This window comes from Achroia grisella, unplaced genomic scaffold (assembly GCF_030625045.1).
Source record: "Achroia grisella isolate CSIRO2021 unplaced genomic scaffold, CSIRO_AGI_Agris_v1 utg157, whole genome shotgun sequence".
Classification (NCBI taxonomy): domain Eukaryota; kingdom Metazoa; phylum Arthropoda; class Insecta; order Lepidoptera; family Pyralidae; genus Achroia; species Achroia grisella.
In genome coordinates this window covers 2,008,314-2,025,904 of record NW_026712653.1, presented here as the reverse complement: position 1 = coordinate 2,025,904, position 17,591 = coordinate 2,008,314, and the positions used below count along the sequence as shown (strand labels likewise).

The following is a 17,591-nucleotide window of genomic DNA, read 5'->3' as shown; positions in this document are numbered from 1 at the left end:
TTAAAATATTGAAATCGTAGTTTCTATACATTGACAATTGGACTGACATTAAGGACTTTGACAACCAGTTGAATTGGCCACGAACAGCGAACAGCTGAGCCACCTGCTTCTAAATGCTAATATTTCAAATTGTGAATATTTCTATACTTATAGCTAAATTAAAAACTTTTGAGCCTAAAACATAAATAAATAAATGATTTCGTTTTTATACTATTAAAAATGTTAAAATTATATTCGTTTTGTATGTTTTGCTGACTACATCTTCGTATATTCTATACAAGATATTGGTTCTTGAAAGTGATATGTAAGTATTCTATAGCTGCAAGCTACAGTAACGTGTTTTAATTACCACATACTTTGTTTATTTATTACTGTATGTGGACTTGTTCTTTGCTTTTATAAAAAAAATGTTTCATATTTAATATACAATTTTTAGGTTAAGAATTTTTATAATTTGTACAAATTACTTTAATTTGGGTTGGCATGGTTACCTTTCTATTGTTTTATTTAAATCAATAATAGCGAAAGGTCTGTTCAGTAATTAAATATACCTTGCATTTTTAGTTTTAGTTTCCATATAATGGCTGATGATGCAGAGCAACAGGTTGAGGAAATTGAAGTACTGAAATCTATCTATGAGGGTGATGAGAATTTCAAGCAATGTGACCCAAAAACCTATCAGTATAAGGTACATATTATAATTAACAACTGCATGTTAACAAATATAGCTCTTTATTAAAAGAGCTAATAACTAACTTTGGACCAATCATATAGCATTTAGTTCTAAGTTAAGCAGAACTCCTACTATTTGTGTAGTACAAGTGTTAGATTTAAAAACATTTATTTATAAATACAAACCAATATAAATAGATATACTAAGGAATATAAATATTTGTATGTATATTATGTGTTCATTTACCGAAAAATGTATATAGGTCTGTCTGTAGGTGGTAATTTTCTTGGGTTATTATTATAGTATGGGGATCAAACCCACAACCATTATGAAGTATCACAGTCAAACTACTATAATTAAGTCATATCAGTGGTTTTCCAGGTGATGATCTAAAGCCATATCAGTCTATTGATACCAAGTCTCTGTCTACCAAGATGATCTTTATACTACCAACAGTAGTCTCACTTAATTTAGCCTTAGTAAACATTATTTTGATTAGAAGACAGTGACTGTGTAATTACACGGTAGACAGAAAGTGTAGTCTTCAGTAACAACGCATGACAGGTGTACTGAGCATATATATATATTTGGTTTTTTTTTATGGATGACAATGATATGGTGCACCCGCCTGCGTTGACGGTGTATGCTGGCGGGGCACCAGTGGAGGATGATAAGAATGAGCATGAGGTCAGGTCAGTTAGCCCATCGAGACAAATTCACCAAGAATTTATCACGATGGTTTCCAGGGGGAACTTAAATTTCCTATATATATTATGTATGTATTTAAAAAAAATATATCAGTCGTCTAGTATTCATAACACAAGCTGTGGCTAGCTTGGGACTAGATGACAGTCTAGACTAGATGATAGTAAAAAAAATATTTTGTCTGTGGTAATTCTATATATACCTCATGTGATACTACTATTCAATCTACTTATTTGATATTCTAGTTATATGCAACAGATTATTAATTACATAATTAACTCTTTTTATTTTTTCAGTATGTAGACGGGGAGAAGTCATTTGTTCTAGAAATATCATGGGGCCCGACATACCCAACTGACAAACCTAATGTGAACTTAGAAATTTTCTACAATCAGCATTTGTGAGTATAAGTTCTATTAGTACACTATGAAATTATTTTAGGATAATGTGAAGGAAAGTACCAGTTTTATAAGCACTCTAGAAAGAGGTACAAATATAGATAAAAAAAAAATCTTAATATTAAATAAAAAGACATTTCACTTTTGATTGCTTATTTTTATTGTGTGTATCTTAAACTATGGTCACTAATTGTGTCATTATCTGATGATTCTTTATTATGCAAAGTCCGGGTACGAAGTTGTTAATTTTGTGAGATATAAATTGTTTTATTGTAGTTCAATTATAACATCAGCAGGCCCCAAAATATAAGTTTCATTTATTTACTGTACCTACTTAGCTATATTATATAAATATATGTGGAGACAGCCTGTCACAGCAACGTAATTTTTATTACTTACTTACCCATCTGAAATTCATAGCCTGTGTGATTCTGATGTATAAGCTATATTAATGTAAAGTTTCATAAAAATCAGTTCAGTAGTTTCTGTGTGAAAGAGTAACAAACATCCATGTATACTCACAAATTTTCGCATTTATATTATTAGTAAGAAGTAAGATAAAAATAATTGTGAATATTTAATGAAAACAAATTCACATTTATTAGGATAAAAATTTTTTTTGAATTATTGTTCTATATAATGAATTGGATTTTTAATTTATTTGTCACAGAACTATTTTTTCTATATTTACAGACTACCATCAGTTAAAGAAAATATATTATCTGTGGTGAACGCGGAGGCTGAGCAATGGCTCGGCTGTGCAATGACTTACACATTATTTGAATGTCTCAAAGAGAAGGTTCCGGAATTATTGGCCGAACAAACTGAGGAGGTGGTTGTTTCAACTAGAGTTGAAAAGATTGTCATAGATGATAATGTAAGTGTATTTGTAATATATTATTGTATTTAGTTTTATCTATATTCATGTTTAAGCTGTATATAATAATTCCGTTGCTATTTAGATATATAAAATAAGAATTTTTAAGAGCTCAGTTAAATCACATTACCTCTCCACTTAATTACCCTGTATTCCTTCTTGCTATGTGACTTGATCCTTTGCATATGACATTGTTGTTTTGAATTTGAATTTCTCTGTTTTTATATATTTATATATGTATGTATATATATTATATATAGTATATATATAATGTGTGTTATTTTCTAATATGAAAAATGAAGAAATGTTTATTTCTTTTGTATTTGTTTTGTATCGCTCTGGGTGTTTTGATTCTATTTCAATATTTTTATCACTTGTTCTATTAAAACAAGTTGTGAGCTTAAGTTGTTGAGCATAAGAGCGATAACTCAAGCTCTATGGCTATATGCTGTTATTCCATATATCAAAGTTTAATTATTATTTCAGACTGAAACATCAAAGAAGCCAGAGAAGAAAGAACACTTAACAAAAGCGCAAAAACGACGGGCGTGGGACAAAGCGGAGCTCGGCAGGGGTGGCGAGAAACCAAGAGGGTGGGACTGGGTGGATATTGTCAAACATTTGTCGCAAGTACCCCACCAAGCCACCCCTACCTCATGACAATGACAGGGGTAGTCAAGTGGCTACCAATAGCTGCCCGAGCATAATCTCAGCATCAATCTGCTATTTCTCCAGCTTACGGAAGTTGGACTCCTTTTAAGGGAGTTTAAATTGTAAGATTGGCAACTCTGTAGAAATGAGATGGATATGAACTCATGATTATACATTTTTTATTTTTATTTATATTAATTTTTTTTTTACATATATTATACAACTTATTTTTACTTATTCCTAGCCAATTGTAGTAATATTTTTAACTTCTAGCGTAATATTATAAAGTGAAGAGTATTTTATTTTTATTTTTATATAATAACAAGAGAAAAGCTGTTTTAAATATATACATACATACATATATTATCTGTGAGCGGCATTGGCTATAATTTATTAAAAAAAAGCCTCTGTGTCCTACAATAGTTGTAGGGATATATACTTAACTTAGTATGTCAGGGATATATACTTAACAAGCTATCGTTGTTAAATATAAATCCAGTAAACACATTACATATTGTCTTCTATCTATGTTTGATCTTGTATGCAGGGGCGGGTCGTGAATTTATGAGGCCCTGGACTAAAACTACTTAGGGGCCTACCTCATTATATTACTCAACTAAAAAAATACACTGACCAAAAACAAGCGACTGAGAATTCCCCGTTCCTTTCAATAGACGCGCACATCCATGGGTTAATCTCAGGGTTGTCAACCAAATAGGGTTTTTTGATATAGATTTTTTTAAATCTAAATATCACCTATTGTTTTCAGTGGAGGCTGGGGGCCCGTTATATCCACAGGGCCCTGGGCTGCAGCCCAAAAAGCCCGTAGGTAACTCCGCCTCTACTTGTATGTATATGTACTGTCTACGAGATCAGAAAAAACTACAATTTGGTGTAGAAATTATGGGAAATATATTATTCAACTGCCAACTGATTATGTTTAAATTATTAAAATAAAGTACTTCTAGAAGTACATTTTTTCCTTTACACTGACATGTATCTTTTTAGGGTACATCCACAGAATACTTGTGTGGTGTAGTGTGTTAGTATGTATTATCTTATCTGTGGTATTAGGTACACCGTGTGTAATAAAAGTATGAGAATGTATACAATGAGATAACAACGTTGCCGTCTTACGTTATAAACACCCTTAACATTTTTTAAATTTAAATTCGGGTTGTAGTGGAATGAATTGTATTTATGCATATAGCAAGACTGTATTGTATTTGTATTATAATTATATTGATGTATATGATTTTTGAATTTGATTTTAATATTGTTTGTTATAAGGTTGAAATTCGAATACAAGAGAATATATTAATAATTTGAAAACCTCAGTTGTCTAGCGGTGCAGCACACCGCTTAACTTTCTATATCACAGGTTCGATTCTTCGCACGATACAAACAGATGTATTCATGATTGATTGTTTGTGTCGGTCTGGGTGTTTTCTATGTATATTGTGTATGTATTCATATCAGTTGTCCAGTATCCATAACCCAAGCTCTGCTCTGCTCGTTGTGTGAATTATCAAGGGGTATTATTATATTATTATTATTATCACTTGTCCTTGTCTTATTGGAATAGCAACGCATGAGTAGTATCAAATGGTAAGGTAAAATAACTCCGGTGGTGGTGGGAAAGGAGCGCCGTTCATGCGTATAGCCGACGGTTACCACTTACCACTTACCAATTATGATGGCAAGTTAGATGGTTTGTCATTTTAATTACACAAAATACTTATTACAATACAAATAATAATAATAATAATAATCTCAGGACAATTCACACAGAGCCATCTAGACCCAAGTTAAGCTAGCTAGAGCTTGTGTTATGGGTACTAGATAACTGATACATATACATAGATATTTTTTTTTTTTTGTAAATACATACATATTATACATAGAAAACACCCAGACCGACACAAACAATCATACTCATGAATACAAATGTTTGTGCCGTGCGAGGAATCGAACCCGCGACCATCGGTCGTAAAGCGGTGTGCTTGACCGCTAGACCACCGAGGTCGATTGCACAAATGATGCAAGGAGTTCACTAGCATATCTATTGGGCAGTACAATGAATCCAATATGGAAATAACTTTTTTTATACCACGTAGGTGGCAAACAAGCATACGGCCCATGATGGTAAACGGTTACCGTAGCCTATGGACGCCTGAAACACCAGGCGTGTCGCATGCGCGTTGTCGACCCTTGAGAAACCTTAATATAAGGGTAGAATAATACAATCTAAAATAATCTTAATACAAGAAGGGTTCTCTATTTCACCTAATTTACATATCTTTTAAAATTATAGCCTATGTGATTATTCGAATGTATAAGTTTGTTACTGTTTCACGCAAAAACTACTCAACGAATTTTGATTAAACTTAAAAGAAAAAAAAAGAAAGAAAAAAATTTTATTCAGTGCAATGTAAAAAATACAATATAAACAACAAAGTTTACAGTATATTACTGTAAAGTTTCAGTTACAAACATCCATCTGTCCAAACACGTAAATTTTTAGGCGTAACGTTGTAATTAGGTTCGATATACGTAGATAGGTCATTAATAGAAAAGAAAATAAGCAAAATAGATGTATTCACGATGGACAAACACTTATTTTTTTATTTAAAAGAGATAGAATGTATATAAATATATAAAAAAAATTATTCCTTCGATCAAACATATCAAAATAAATATATTCCTTTACACAAACTAAATAGTTCTTAACATTATCCCTAATATTTTTCAAATGTATTGCACAGTTTAATTTTTGACAAGCGAAGGTTTTCCATGACATTCAAACGTCATGTTTTTTTATAATCAATTTAAATATTAGATATATAATAAATAAAATATGATTTACACAAAGCAAGAGTGGTATACACCAGCCGAAATTGCCGTTCACAATCGAGCGACCGACTGCTGGGTATCCCTAAATGGTAAAGTCTACAACCTGACTCCATGGTTAGAAGAACAGTTCAGGATCTGTAAATGCACCAAGAGTTGTTCGTGTCCAGTGAAGAACTGGTACTGTGGAGATGATTGTATTGAATATTGCTCATGTTTTAAGAGAGGGTTCTTATATTGTGATGCGAAAAGGGTGAGCTATTACTTCATTACGTAGTATAAAACAAAGTCGCTGTCGCTGTCTGTCCGTCCCTATGTATGCTTAAATCTTGAAGCAGGTTTAATATGTATAATACATGTACACCATTGCGAAGCCGGAGTGATTAGCTAGTTAGTACTTACTATTAGGTTTAGTTTGGATTTTTTAGATGGACGGTGGTCTAGCGGTTTAGCACACCTCTTTACTTCCGATGGTCGCGGTTTCGATTCCTTGCACGGTGCAAAGATTTGTATTCAGGAGTTATCGTTTAGATAGAGTATCGTTTGTATCGGTCTTGGTGTTATCTATGTATATTATGTTTGTATTTACAAAAAAAATATCTAAGTATTTAAGTTGTTCAATATCCATAACACAAGCTCTGCTTAACGTCAAAGTAGATGGCGATGAGTTAATTCTCCAATGTTTAAAAAAAACAAAGGCATCATGTACCTACATCCAGTGATATGACTGAAGTTGTCCATATCTTGTCTATCTCACTGCATCATTATAGTTATAGGTATGTTCGCAATCAAAACATTAAAAAAATATTTATCTATACAAATAAAGTTGTAATTTCAAATGAACATCTATGTATGTATATTCATATGAATATATAAACGGTACTTAGTTTGAAACGTTTTTCTGTTTGTTCTTGCTATCTCTGAAACGGCTAACCAATTTGACGGGACTTTCACTCGCAGATAGATAATATTATAAGATATGATAATATATTCGCTTTACTAGCGCTTCAATTATATTTATTTGTACAGATTATAACAATTCGCTTTTCCTTACGACATCTATTAAACATTAAACTTTATAGTTTGCTATTTCCATTATAGTCGGCAATGGCAGTCCTCGCGTTCGCTGGCAAAGATGTAAGTCATTGGTTTAATGGGGATGAACCGGTCCGCTATGTTCATCCCATCGTCGGCTCCACTACCACATACTCGTTTTATGGCAATGGACCACAGCAACCGGTGGTGCCGTCAACCCGTTGGAGACCACATCCAAAACCGTGGTGGAAGAATGAGAGCTACGTAGTTGGGAAGGCCACTGCGAGGACTCGTCCAATCAGGATTACTAATAGTTTGATAGGTACAATATAGTTTATTTGACGGTATTATTGCTCTAGCGATTTATCACTTAACCGAATAACTTCCGGTGGTCGCGGGTTCGATTCCCTGCACAATAGAAATATTTGTATTTATGAGTTGACATTGACGACCTCGGTGGTCTAGCGGTCTAGCACACCGCTTTACGAACGATGGTCACGGGTTCGATTCCTCGTACGACATAAACATTTGTATTCATGAGTATGATTGTTTGTATCGGTCTGGGTGTTTTCTAAGTATAATATGTATGTATTTACAAAAAAATCTATGTTTATGTATCAGTTGTATAGTACCCATAACACAAGCATTAACTAGCTTAACTTGGGTCTAGATCTAGTACACATAACACAAGTTTTAGCCATTTTAACTTGGGTCTAGATGGCGCTCTGTGAATTGTCCTGAGATTATTATTATTATTATGAGTATTGTCAAATCTCGAGAATCATGTAACTCTTGCGCAGTAAAATTTATAATTAAAAGTTATTTTCTTATCTGTTTTATCTGATCACGTTGACTAATTCTACAGTACCTACCTGTCTATCCTATATGTACATAAATTTTATATCATATAATATTTATTATTATTTTCCTTCATCATCATTATATATCTGTTACTTTTTAGTTTTCTCCTGTTCATATCATATTACCTACCTGTTCGATATTTCAATCCGTTTCCCTCAGGTTGCCTTGAAAAGATTGCTTTTAGCAATAAGGCCGCCTTATTGTAACGATACATGTGTCCTTTGTTATATTGTTTGTGCTTCTTCTTTACTGTATGTTGCAAATAAAGTATATTCTATCTATTTATCTATCTATCCTGGGTACTCAAACCACAAATCAACAATCATTCCTCGACAGGCTCCACAGTAACCCTCGAGGTCTGCTCTGAAGAGTCGTTATATCAGATCATGATGCGATACCTACCACATAACAGTCACATGCTGTCGTACACGTGGCGGTATCTTGGAAAGGCTTTGTGCTATAACAAAACATTGGAGGAGAATGGTATTTGTGTTATTTATATAGTTCTATGTAATATTATTTTATCTGTGGTAGTGCTAAGGGAACTTGTCTATGCCGGGAGCAAGGTTGCGATCGCAAATTGCCAAATTATGTATTTAAATATAAAATTACAAAATTTGAATATAGAACGTCATGCGAGAACATTGGTACTGTTTTGTTTCTTTTTATATTTTTTCCCCTCTTCTCGAATATTCCACGTCGACAACATTAAATCCAGTGTGCAATAAATTATATATTTTTTATTTCATTATTATAATAGCATAAAACCTAGAAATATTCGAACTCTCCACTGAACATCGAACTCCATCGAATGAGTATTCCAGTCACATAAAAAGAGAAATCTTATTGTTATAATAAATATGACCTTAAAATGTTTACTCTTTTTTTAAATATTATATTTCTACTTCATTGTAACAGGCAGATAGATGATTTTTTTTTTAATTTACGAGAGCAAAGACATCAAATACGACTGATATAGTGTATATTATGTATATAATATATAATAATAATAATAATAATAATAATCTCAGACAATTCACACATTGTTACGCCATCTACATATACCCAAGTATATAGCTAAAGCTTGTGTTATGGGTCCTAGATAACTGATACAAATACATAGATAATTTTAAATTATTATACATAGATAATATATACTATATTAGTCTAACAGAGCATATAGTATGTATATTTTCAGGTATACCCGATGAAAGAGACCGCTTCAGTGATGTATTGTTACCTGAAAATTTACATATACCTGCAATTCTGCTATATTACAATGATGATTTAACCGAAGGTGAGTGTTTTAAAAGGATAGATTTTTATAGCGTAGGAGACAAACGAGCTTGCGGCTCATCTGATGGTAAGTGATTCCCGCCGCCCTTGAACACCTGCAACACCAGGGGACTTGCACTTGGCATTGCCGGCCTTTTAAGAAGGAATAAATTCTTTTCTTGAAGGTTTCAATATCGTATCGGTTGGGAAATAAATAATTTTTTTACTACTACAGTATATTTATAGTACCTATTTGCAGGTTTGTGGATTTTTTCAGATCCAACAAGAGACGATTGCTTCTGTCACGACTTTACTTGCATGATGCATCGGGAAAAGAGTTGTCAGGAAGTAAATGTTCAATGATATAGTAATTTACTAGAATTATTTCAAATTGTAAGTTACTTTAAAATTCGATAGTATACTTATTTACTTGTAAAATTTATATGTCATGTAATTCTATAAACAAATAAAAAATAATCTACATACTTATTGATTTACTTCGTATTATTGTAATTTTTTCACATTCTTACAAGCGTAATGTTTATTAATAATTTTGAAAAATATTCCATTAATCTATTCTCTATTTAAATATGTACATATATCTCTAATCGAAGAATCCGATATAGGTGTGGTTTTTTTTAAGTGGATAATAATCTGCTCTAACTTTATTTATAACGCTGGCGGGGCTCTAGTGGAGGATGATAAAATAAGAAGTGTCAGATCAGTCTGTCTATCGTGGCAAATTCACCAGAAATTTAACATGATGCTTTCCAGGAGAACCGCATGATGGTCAACCATATCATATCATATCATATTTCATTTCAGATTGCACAAGCGATAAGGTCGCATTTTGTACACTTTAATTTTAATTACTCTATTAATGTAGTTTTCCTGGTGCAATAAAGAGTATATAAATAAATAAATAATTTCTAAATATTCGCAAATCAGTTCTGTATTTACTCTTAATCATACATAGATTTTTTTAGAACAATATATTTTGTCTATGGTCTGAACTAACAAATCTAAATTGGATACCAGTATATTCAGCATAAGTTGAACTAAAAAATCTAAATTGGATACCAGTATATTCAGCATAAGTTGAACTAAAAAATCTAAATTGGATACCAGTATATTCAGCATAAGATTTTAGTTTTTATTGAGTCGAGCAAGAAATACTCGAGTGCATTGCAAATAGTGGGGTTGTTTTTGCAAACATAATTGTGCTTCACTTGTAATTAATGTATTATTTCCTTCAGTGATTGAACTTTCCATGTCGCTGGTTGCTGCTTTTTGCTCTTTGTATGGAGCGTGCCAAATTAATCTGCAGTTTATTTTATACTAGCTGTCCCGCGCAACTTTGTTTGCATCACACTTACTTGACATTTATCATTATATCTCGCTCAATTTACATAATATCCTAATTAATTATAGCCTATGTATTATTCTGATATATAAGCTATATTGCTGAAAAGTTTCATCAAAATCTATTCAGTAGTTTTTGCAAGAAAGAGTAACAAACATCCATCCATACTCATCGTATATTAGTGAGGTTATAATGTAATTGTGATATGTTAAAAACTACCGTATAACACTGAAAAATAGATAGTAGCCGATTGTCAGACCTACTGAATATTAATACAAAATTTCATAATAATCGGTCAAGTCATTTAGGAGGAATATAGTAACTAACATTATGACACGAAAATTGTATAAGATTACTATCTCCGATCGCCGCCGTAGCATTGTTACTTTGACTGTCAAACTTGCTATTTCTATTATGCAGGCATAGCCTAGTGTGTAGCCACACATAAAATGTCACTGCAGTTATGTTTTCGGAAAAAACTATTCATATCAACAACCAATACCTATTGTTAGGGAAACTACTCTGCTACCAAAATGTTAGGGAATTTATTCTCTGTATATATATAGGGAAAAATAAGTGGAAGCGTCAGTCACGTACCTGTATGGTTCTGCGGATTTCTTGGGCTTCAGGGTCTCGAAGATATCTTCACTAGCTTTCCAGTTTCACAGTAGGTTTCACAGTTCTAATTTATTTTAATTCACAACACAATGCGCGCGCATCATGGCCGCTGTACGGTCAGTTCAGTACTAGGTAAGGGAGGGGAGGCAAAGGCGCGGGAACAGAAAACTAACGGACTCTAATATAATAATCTGTGCTTACGATGTTACAGGGTAGATTTTGAACACCTATATTTATTAAGAAACTAAATTTTTATTAAAAGAGCAACACACAAGTTTCTTGCTTATTCTTCTTGTGATGAATCTGCATTCCGAATAAGCGGTAGAATAAAAAAATTTGACTATTCAAAAGTGCTTATATTAAGTTTATTTGAATAAAGATTATTTCTATTTCTATTTCTAATCATTACGTAAATAGAAACTTAAGGTCCGATCACAAAATGGTAATTTAATTAATATACATTGGAACGCAGGCATTTTTTATTTGAACAATCATTCTAGTGTCTGGGTAGGAACAATAAAATTACAAAGGTCTCCATAAACTTAAACCCATCAGATATCCCATAAGGTCTGACACGCTCCGCCAAGCGCACTTCCTGCGTGACCTGCCGCATGCCTGCCGCAAGAAACACCATTAAAAGCCATATTATAGTTTTCTATTTATAAAAACAGTTTTGTATACATCTATCAATTACCCTGATTTTAAATCAAGACAATTATCAATGTATAAAAATAAATAAAATTGTCGGTCTGTAATTACAAATTAACAGGTTACCGATAAATGCTTATGAATATACAAATTATACGGTACTCAAATCGAAAAATTAATTTAATAAAATTGTTGTCTATCTCTTCGTTCTTGCTAATTTCTGGAACGGCTGGACCGATTTTGATGGGACTTTCCGTCGCAGATAGCTAGTGTTGTAAAGAGTAACTTGGGCTAGTTTATATATATATTTTAATTAAAAAAAAAGTTTATATCCACGCAGAAACAGTTGCGGGTAACAGATAGAGATGAATAAAAAGGTGTGGGTACCACAATCGTATCTATTTCAGCCGATAAACAACTGTGTAAGCTGTGTTTTACCGAGCGTTCAAACCCGCGAACATCGCAAGTACGACTGGGTCTAAACCGCTAGACCACCGAGACTGATAAAAATACTAGTTTTGGCCATAACTAAAATCAAAATCCTAAAATCCAATTATTTTATTTTGTTTTTTCATGAATTTTAATAGTAATTGTCTGTTGGCTAACGGAAGATAAGCTAAGGAAGAATAGAATAGAGGACCTATTAAAGTAGAGAACAAAAAGCAATATTAATTATTAAATACATATCATAAGCAGAATAAAAAGATTACAATCAACAACAAACTCAATGAGGATATCTTCTTTAGCTTATCTTAAACAAGGATAGCAATAATGACTCCTCATTGCTAATGTCGCGAATTAACTATTATTGCGCGGCAACACTGTTGCCTAGTTACGACGTTGAGAGGAAAAATAACAGGCCTGTCATTCGAGACCGAATCTCTTACTTGTATATATTTCCATTGGAAATATTTCGTAATATACATAATGTAAATAGCCATAATTGCACTCATCATTTCACCTCCTCCTTTCGTGCTGTTACTTTCGTTTGTATTGTAACAAAGAACACAATATATATAATTCAAATTCAAAATCATTTATTCATGTAGGACATTTTTAGCCGCTTATGAACGTCAAATTTTACATTATCATTTTAATTTTTTCCCTACCGTCCAGTTCGGTATATAGATCAAATTGAGAAGAACTGGGAAGAAACTAAGGTATTGTCAGTAATGTGGACTAATGATCACATTGCTAGCAATGTATCATGTCAGATCGACCTCCACGCGGTTCCCCCTCGAAACCATCATGATACATTCCTAGTGAATTTGTCACGTTGGGCTAACTGATCTTACTTCATGTTCATCCTATCATCCTCCACTGGTGCCCCGCCAGCGTAAACCGTTAGCGCAGGCGGGCGCACCATTCCATTATCATCCTTTAAAAAAAAACTGGCAAGAAACTCAATTGAATTACTTTTTTTTAAAGCCAGTGTATTTAAAATGTATGTATAGGTGTCTATGTCTAACATTAAATGAAAATAATAGTGGTCCCAACAAACGCTAAACTAACTATCCTCGTTTCCCCAGTTCATAAAACCTTGTTATATTTGAGTTATAGCAGGTCATAGTCATAGACACAAATACACTTAACGCTTAATAATTGATAGGCCAGTACTTAACTATCACGTATACTTAGTATGTAGTTAACTAGAAACTATGTTATTATTCCAACCACCATAGTTTCTAGTCTAAGTACAAACCCCACGCGAAATCGTTATTTCTAGATTTCAAAATAACAGTTTGTTTGCGTACTTACACTGTGCGACCACCACGCATGCGCGGATCTCATAATTTACCCATTTGTTGCTCTAAATTATGGCAAGAACCCCATGCAAAGAGTCCTAAAAATAGCGTACCGGCCAGTCATTTTTATACGTAAAGAATAAAGGGACGCGAAGTGTAGTGCGTCAGCGCGAGAATTAAATTGGCGGGAAATCGTTTTTGTTTAAAAAAAGAAATAAAGGTGAATTTTTTTTAAATTATATAACATTTTGTGTCATAACTGTGTTAAAGGACCAATGCGTTTTTGAAACCAAGACATTTCGTGGTTAGTAATATTGTTTTTATGTTTACACTACTTTATTGTTATGTTGTTATCGACTAGTAAGCATCGAACATGAGCATAGCTTTAATTATATAAAATTATCTTAAGATTTTATATACTGTATAACTAGTATACTTTGCTCTGAAATAATAAAAAAAAGTGCTTCACTGACATTTATTTATGTTATTAAATTTGGGATGTATACTTTTTGGCTGTTGGCCAATGCTTAATACTTAAAAAATGATAAAAAAATGTCACTGAGCAAGTAATCACTACGTTTTAAATTTTGATCTACATTTTATCGGATATTTATACCGTTCATTTCAAAGAACTATTTACTAATATAATATTTATTTAAATACGAGTACGTAGTTACAACATTAGCGTTCATATCAAGTTTCATACTTATTGTAAAACGGGTATAAAACATGGTTGTATGTGAAATATTACAAGTGGTACCTAATTCTGTCAAAAAACTGGCTGCAAATCATGTAGCACACCTACTTCTGTGTTTTTTGTCAAAACTGTAGATCTTTCTAAAGGAACTACTACTAATATAAAACCATAGAAAATAATTTACTCAAACGATGTTTCCAAATATGTAATATTATTATTAAAATCGTACAAAATATACGCTGTTTGTAAAAAAATAATTCATAGTTGCGTTAAAAGTCTGCAACAAACCCACTAAACCTTGTTGCTATATTTTTTTTTTAATCACGCACAAATAAATAATCTTACATTTTGCGGAGAAATATATAACATAGCGCAGGGCGAGCCTCCGGGTGTCTCCGATTACCGTTTAATCAACTACTATTTGTTATTTTATTAACAAACATTATTGATTTGAGCAGACAGGGTGGGGCAAATGAATTGTTTGCAGATTTGAAAGCTTTTAACCTCCGCACCCCAATTATATAGATTTATCACCCCAATGTTACCTCCAATACACACATACATATATATAATATACACGTATGTGATTTTAATGGTAGTAAACAGTCACCCATATTGGTTTAAGATTGAATGCCACCACAGAGTATTAAATGTACAGAGCAAAAGTTAATAGCACAGATAACATAATATTGTAATAGTAAGGCAAAGAGCATACGGCCTAACTTCTGTAATTTTTAAGAAGTTTTAAAAGTAGTAAAATATTTTTAGTCACTGCCTAAAAATATTTTACTCAATCTGAAATATTAAATTAAAATTAACTAGCTATCTAACTAATAGTTACATGAAAACACGACAACCATAATACATACTGTCGATTGTTGTTGAAGTTCGAATGTTCCATTTTCCAAATTGACGTGGTGCTCAAATTTACATTCTATTCGTAATAATATATTGTAATGTACTACACAAGTGATACTTAAATACTTTATTTTATTAATACATATAAGAATATTGTATATTAATGTACATATTTTCTTCACTTCTATTTCCTGACTATAAATATAAAACAGCAGCCATATTGAACTATAATCATTTCCCGCCAAAGAAATTAAGTATGGACACCGAAGAAATTAAGTATGTGATATTCTTTTAACGATCTTAGGAAAGACAAAGACCCATAGTCAAACAGCCTACACTTTTGTAAAATAACGTACCTACTAGTACACAGCACTGTACAACTTTTTAATTTTTTTGATAATTGGAGACAGGAAGCGATCTATCGTAAGGTCGACAGTACTATGGTCACATAGACAATGGAGCAATTCGATAAGCGCTTTATCCATTGTTACAATTCGGATAACACAATAGCTTACGCCAAGCGTTTATTTTGAAGGGTTTAAAATAAATTCCATACAAATTAGCTAAGGTTTCAGCTAAAAAGGAAACCATTTAGATACGTAAATTATATGGAAGTACAGCGTCTACACACGGCCCAACAATCAATGGGTGGTGAACAGCGCCCAAATGAAATTTTAAATAGAAATTAAGAAGTCAAAAAAGCTGATAGATATCTTGATGACAATCGTTATTCATATTCATAAACATTACTACAAACATCACGTTATCATGTGACGTCTTGATACACAACTGTGTATTGGCATCTATATATATATATATATATATATATATATATATATATATATATATATCTTCATTGAATTTAGAGCGTAGACGCTGTAATTGATAATATCGCTCAGATTATACTATATCATTACTAAGTTTTTTATTATTAATTAAATTCTATCCATTTAGTGTCTAATATAACCAATTTATTCTCCTTTCCAGAAAGCTGTTCATAATGACAACTTTGCCCGCTTACAAGTAAGTTATAAGCAAACTAATTTTCTCTAACGTATAGACTTGCGTCACTTTTTTAAACAACATACTCTATTGCTGGTAGCTGGCATTTATAGTTAAACTAGAGGGTGCGTGTGTGCGCGGGCCTCAAGAGGCCCGCGAGGCGTTGTCGTTGATTTTTTTTGTGAAGACGGTTTTTATTTTCGTTGTTAGAGTTGTCTGTTTTGATACGATTAGGTGACTTCCTATTGTAACAGTGAATTTCTGTTTCACGTGTACCATATATACCTGTGGCGAAACTTTGTATTGTAATGGTCACAATACAAAACCTAACCTAACCTACCTTTCTGTATACTATATTAGTCTGGGGTCAAAGTTTTTAATGTAGAGAACATAATACGAAACCTAACCTAACCTACCTTTTTGTTTACTATATTATTCTGAGGTCTTAATTTCTACTGTAAGAGTCGCAATACAAAACCTAACTTAACCTACCTTTCTGTATACTATTTCGACCTGTGGCTTTAATTTTTATTGCAATGATCACAATACAGAACCTCACATTACCTACCTTTCTGTACACCTTATTGATCTGTGGCCACAATTATCATTTTGACCTGTGGGATTAATTTCTATTGCAATGGTCACCATACAAAACCTAACCTACTGTATCTTTCTGTATACCACATTAGTCTGGGGTCACATTTTTTAATATAGAAAGCATAATACGAAACCTAACCTAACCCATATTTAATACTATACAACGGGGTTACAATTTCAAATGTAGAGGTCATAAAACTGAACATAACCCATTTTTTATATTTTACAAAGCCTAACAACCTACATTTCTATACATTATATTACTGGCCTGTGGCCTTACTGAAGAGTGAATCAGTAATGAGGATAATTAATAAAAAAAATATAGAATATAATTGAATTTTATTAGTATAACAGAAACAGATGTTCTTCTACTATATAATATTTACTTAACAACAAAATGTGTATAACATATTTTGTGTGGACCATAATGGTGGTTAGCTTCGTTTATAATTTTAACGTCTTCATAATGTTACTAAGATTATTTAGTAACAGCCGACTGATATTGCAATTGCTATTGATTTTTCATTGTTCTGTACACTTCTGTGCTCGAATGTTTCCATTGTTGATCTCCCAATAATCTCATCAGGTATATTATGCAACAAACAAAAAATATTATTAATAAACTTAAAACTGTATTACATAGAGATGTTTTTGGGTGTCGATTAGATTGGTTTCCACGACACCCAAGAGGTACAATCACATCGCGTTTTTTTTAAAGTGGTGTCCCAGTCTTTTCCC

General features: G+C 32.4%; 2 protein-coding genes across 2 annotated transcripts; both read left to right on the top strand.

The window, feature by feature from the left end:
- Positions 1–81: 81 nt before the first annotated feature.
- LOC131841027 (RWD domain-containing protein 4) lies at positions 82–3,662 on the top strand. Its single transcript, XM_059189258.1, has 5 exons — positions 82–304; positions 565–688; positions 1,675–1,778; positions 2,470–2,653; positions 3,140–3,662. The coding sequence occupies exons 2-5, from the start codon at positions 581–583 to the stop codon at positions 3,311–3,313; spliced, it is 570 nt and encodes a 189-aa protein (XP_059045241.1). The 5' UTR covers positions 82–304; positions 565–580; the 3' UTR covers positions 3,314–3,662.
- Positions 3,663–6,096: 2,434 nt separating this feature from the next.
- LOC131841038 (cytochrome b5 domain-containing protein 1) lies at positions 6,097–9,801 on the top strand. The gene is made up of 5 exons (XM_059189271.1): positions 6,097–6,407; positions 7,256–7,511; positions 8,387–8,533; positions 9,249–9,347; positions 9,603–9,801. The coding sequence occupies exons 1-5, from the start codon at positions 6,162–6,164 to the stop codon at positions 9,686–9,688; spliced, it is 834 nt and encodes a 277-aa protein (XP_059045254.1). The 5' UTR covers positions 6,097–6,161; the 3' UTR covers positions 9,689–9,801.
- The last annotated feature ends 7,790 nt before the right edge of the window (positions 9,802–17,591 follow it).

Bases quoted from the DNA above. Each gene is read 5' to 3' on its own strand.
- LOC131841038 (XM_059189271.1), top strand. From the start codon at position 6,162: ATGATTTACACAAAGCAAGAGTGGTATACACCAGCCGAAATTGCCGTT. The intron at 6,408-7,255 runs GTGAGCTATTAC...TTTCCATTATAG, and splicing joins TATATTGTGATGCGAAAAGG to TCGGCAATGGCAGTCCTCGC. The intron at 8,534-9,248 runs GTATTTGTGTTA...GTATATTTTCAG, and splicing joins CAAAACATTGGAGGAGAATG to GTATACCCGATGAAAGAGAC.
- LOC131841027 (XM_059189258.1), top strand. From the start codon at position 581: ATGGCTGATGATGCAGAGCAACAGGTTGAGGAAATTGAAGTACTGAAA. The intron at 689-1,674 runs GTACATATTATA...TTATTTTTTCAG, and splicing joins CAAAAACCTATCAGTATAAG to TATGTAGACGGGGAGAAGTC. The intron at 2,654-3,139 runs GTAAGTGTATTT...TTATTATTTCAG, and splicing joins AGATTGTCATAGATGATAAT to ACTGAAACATCAAAGAAGCC.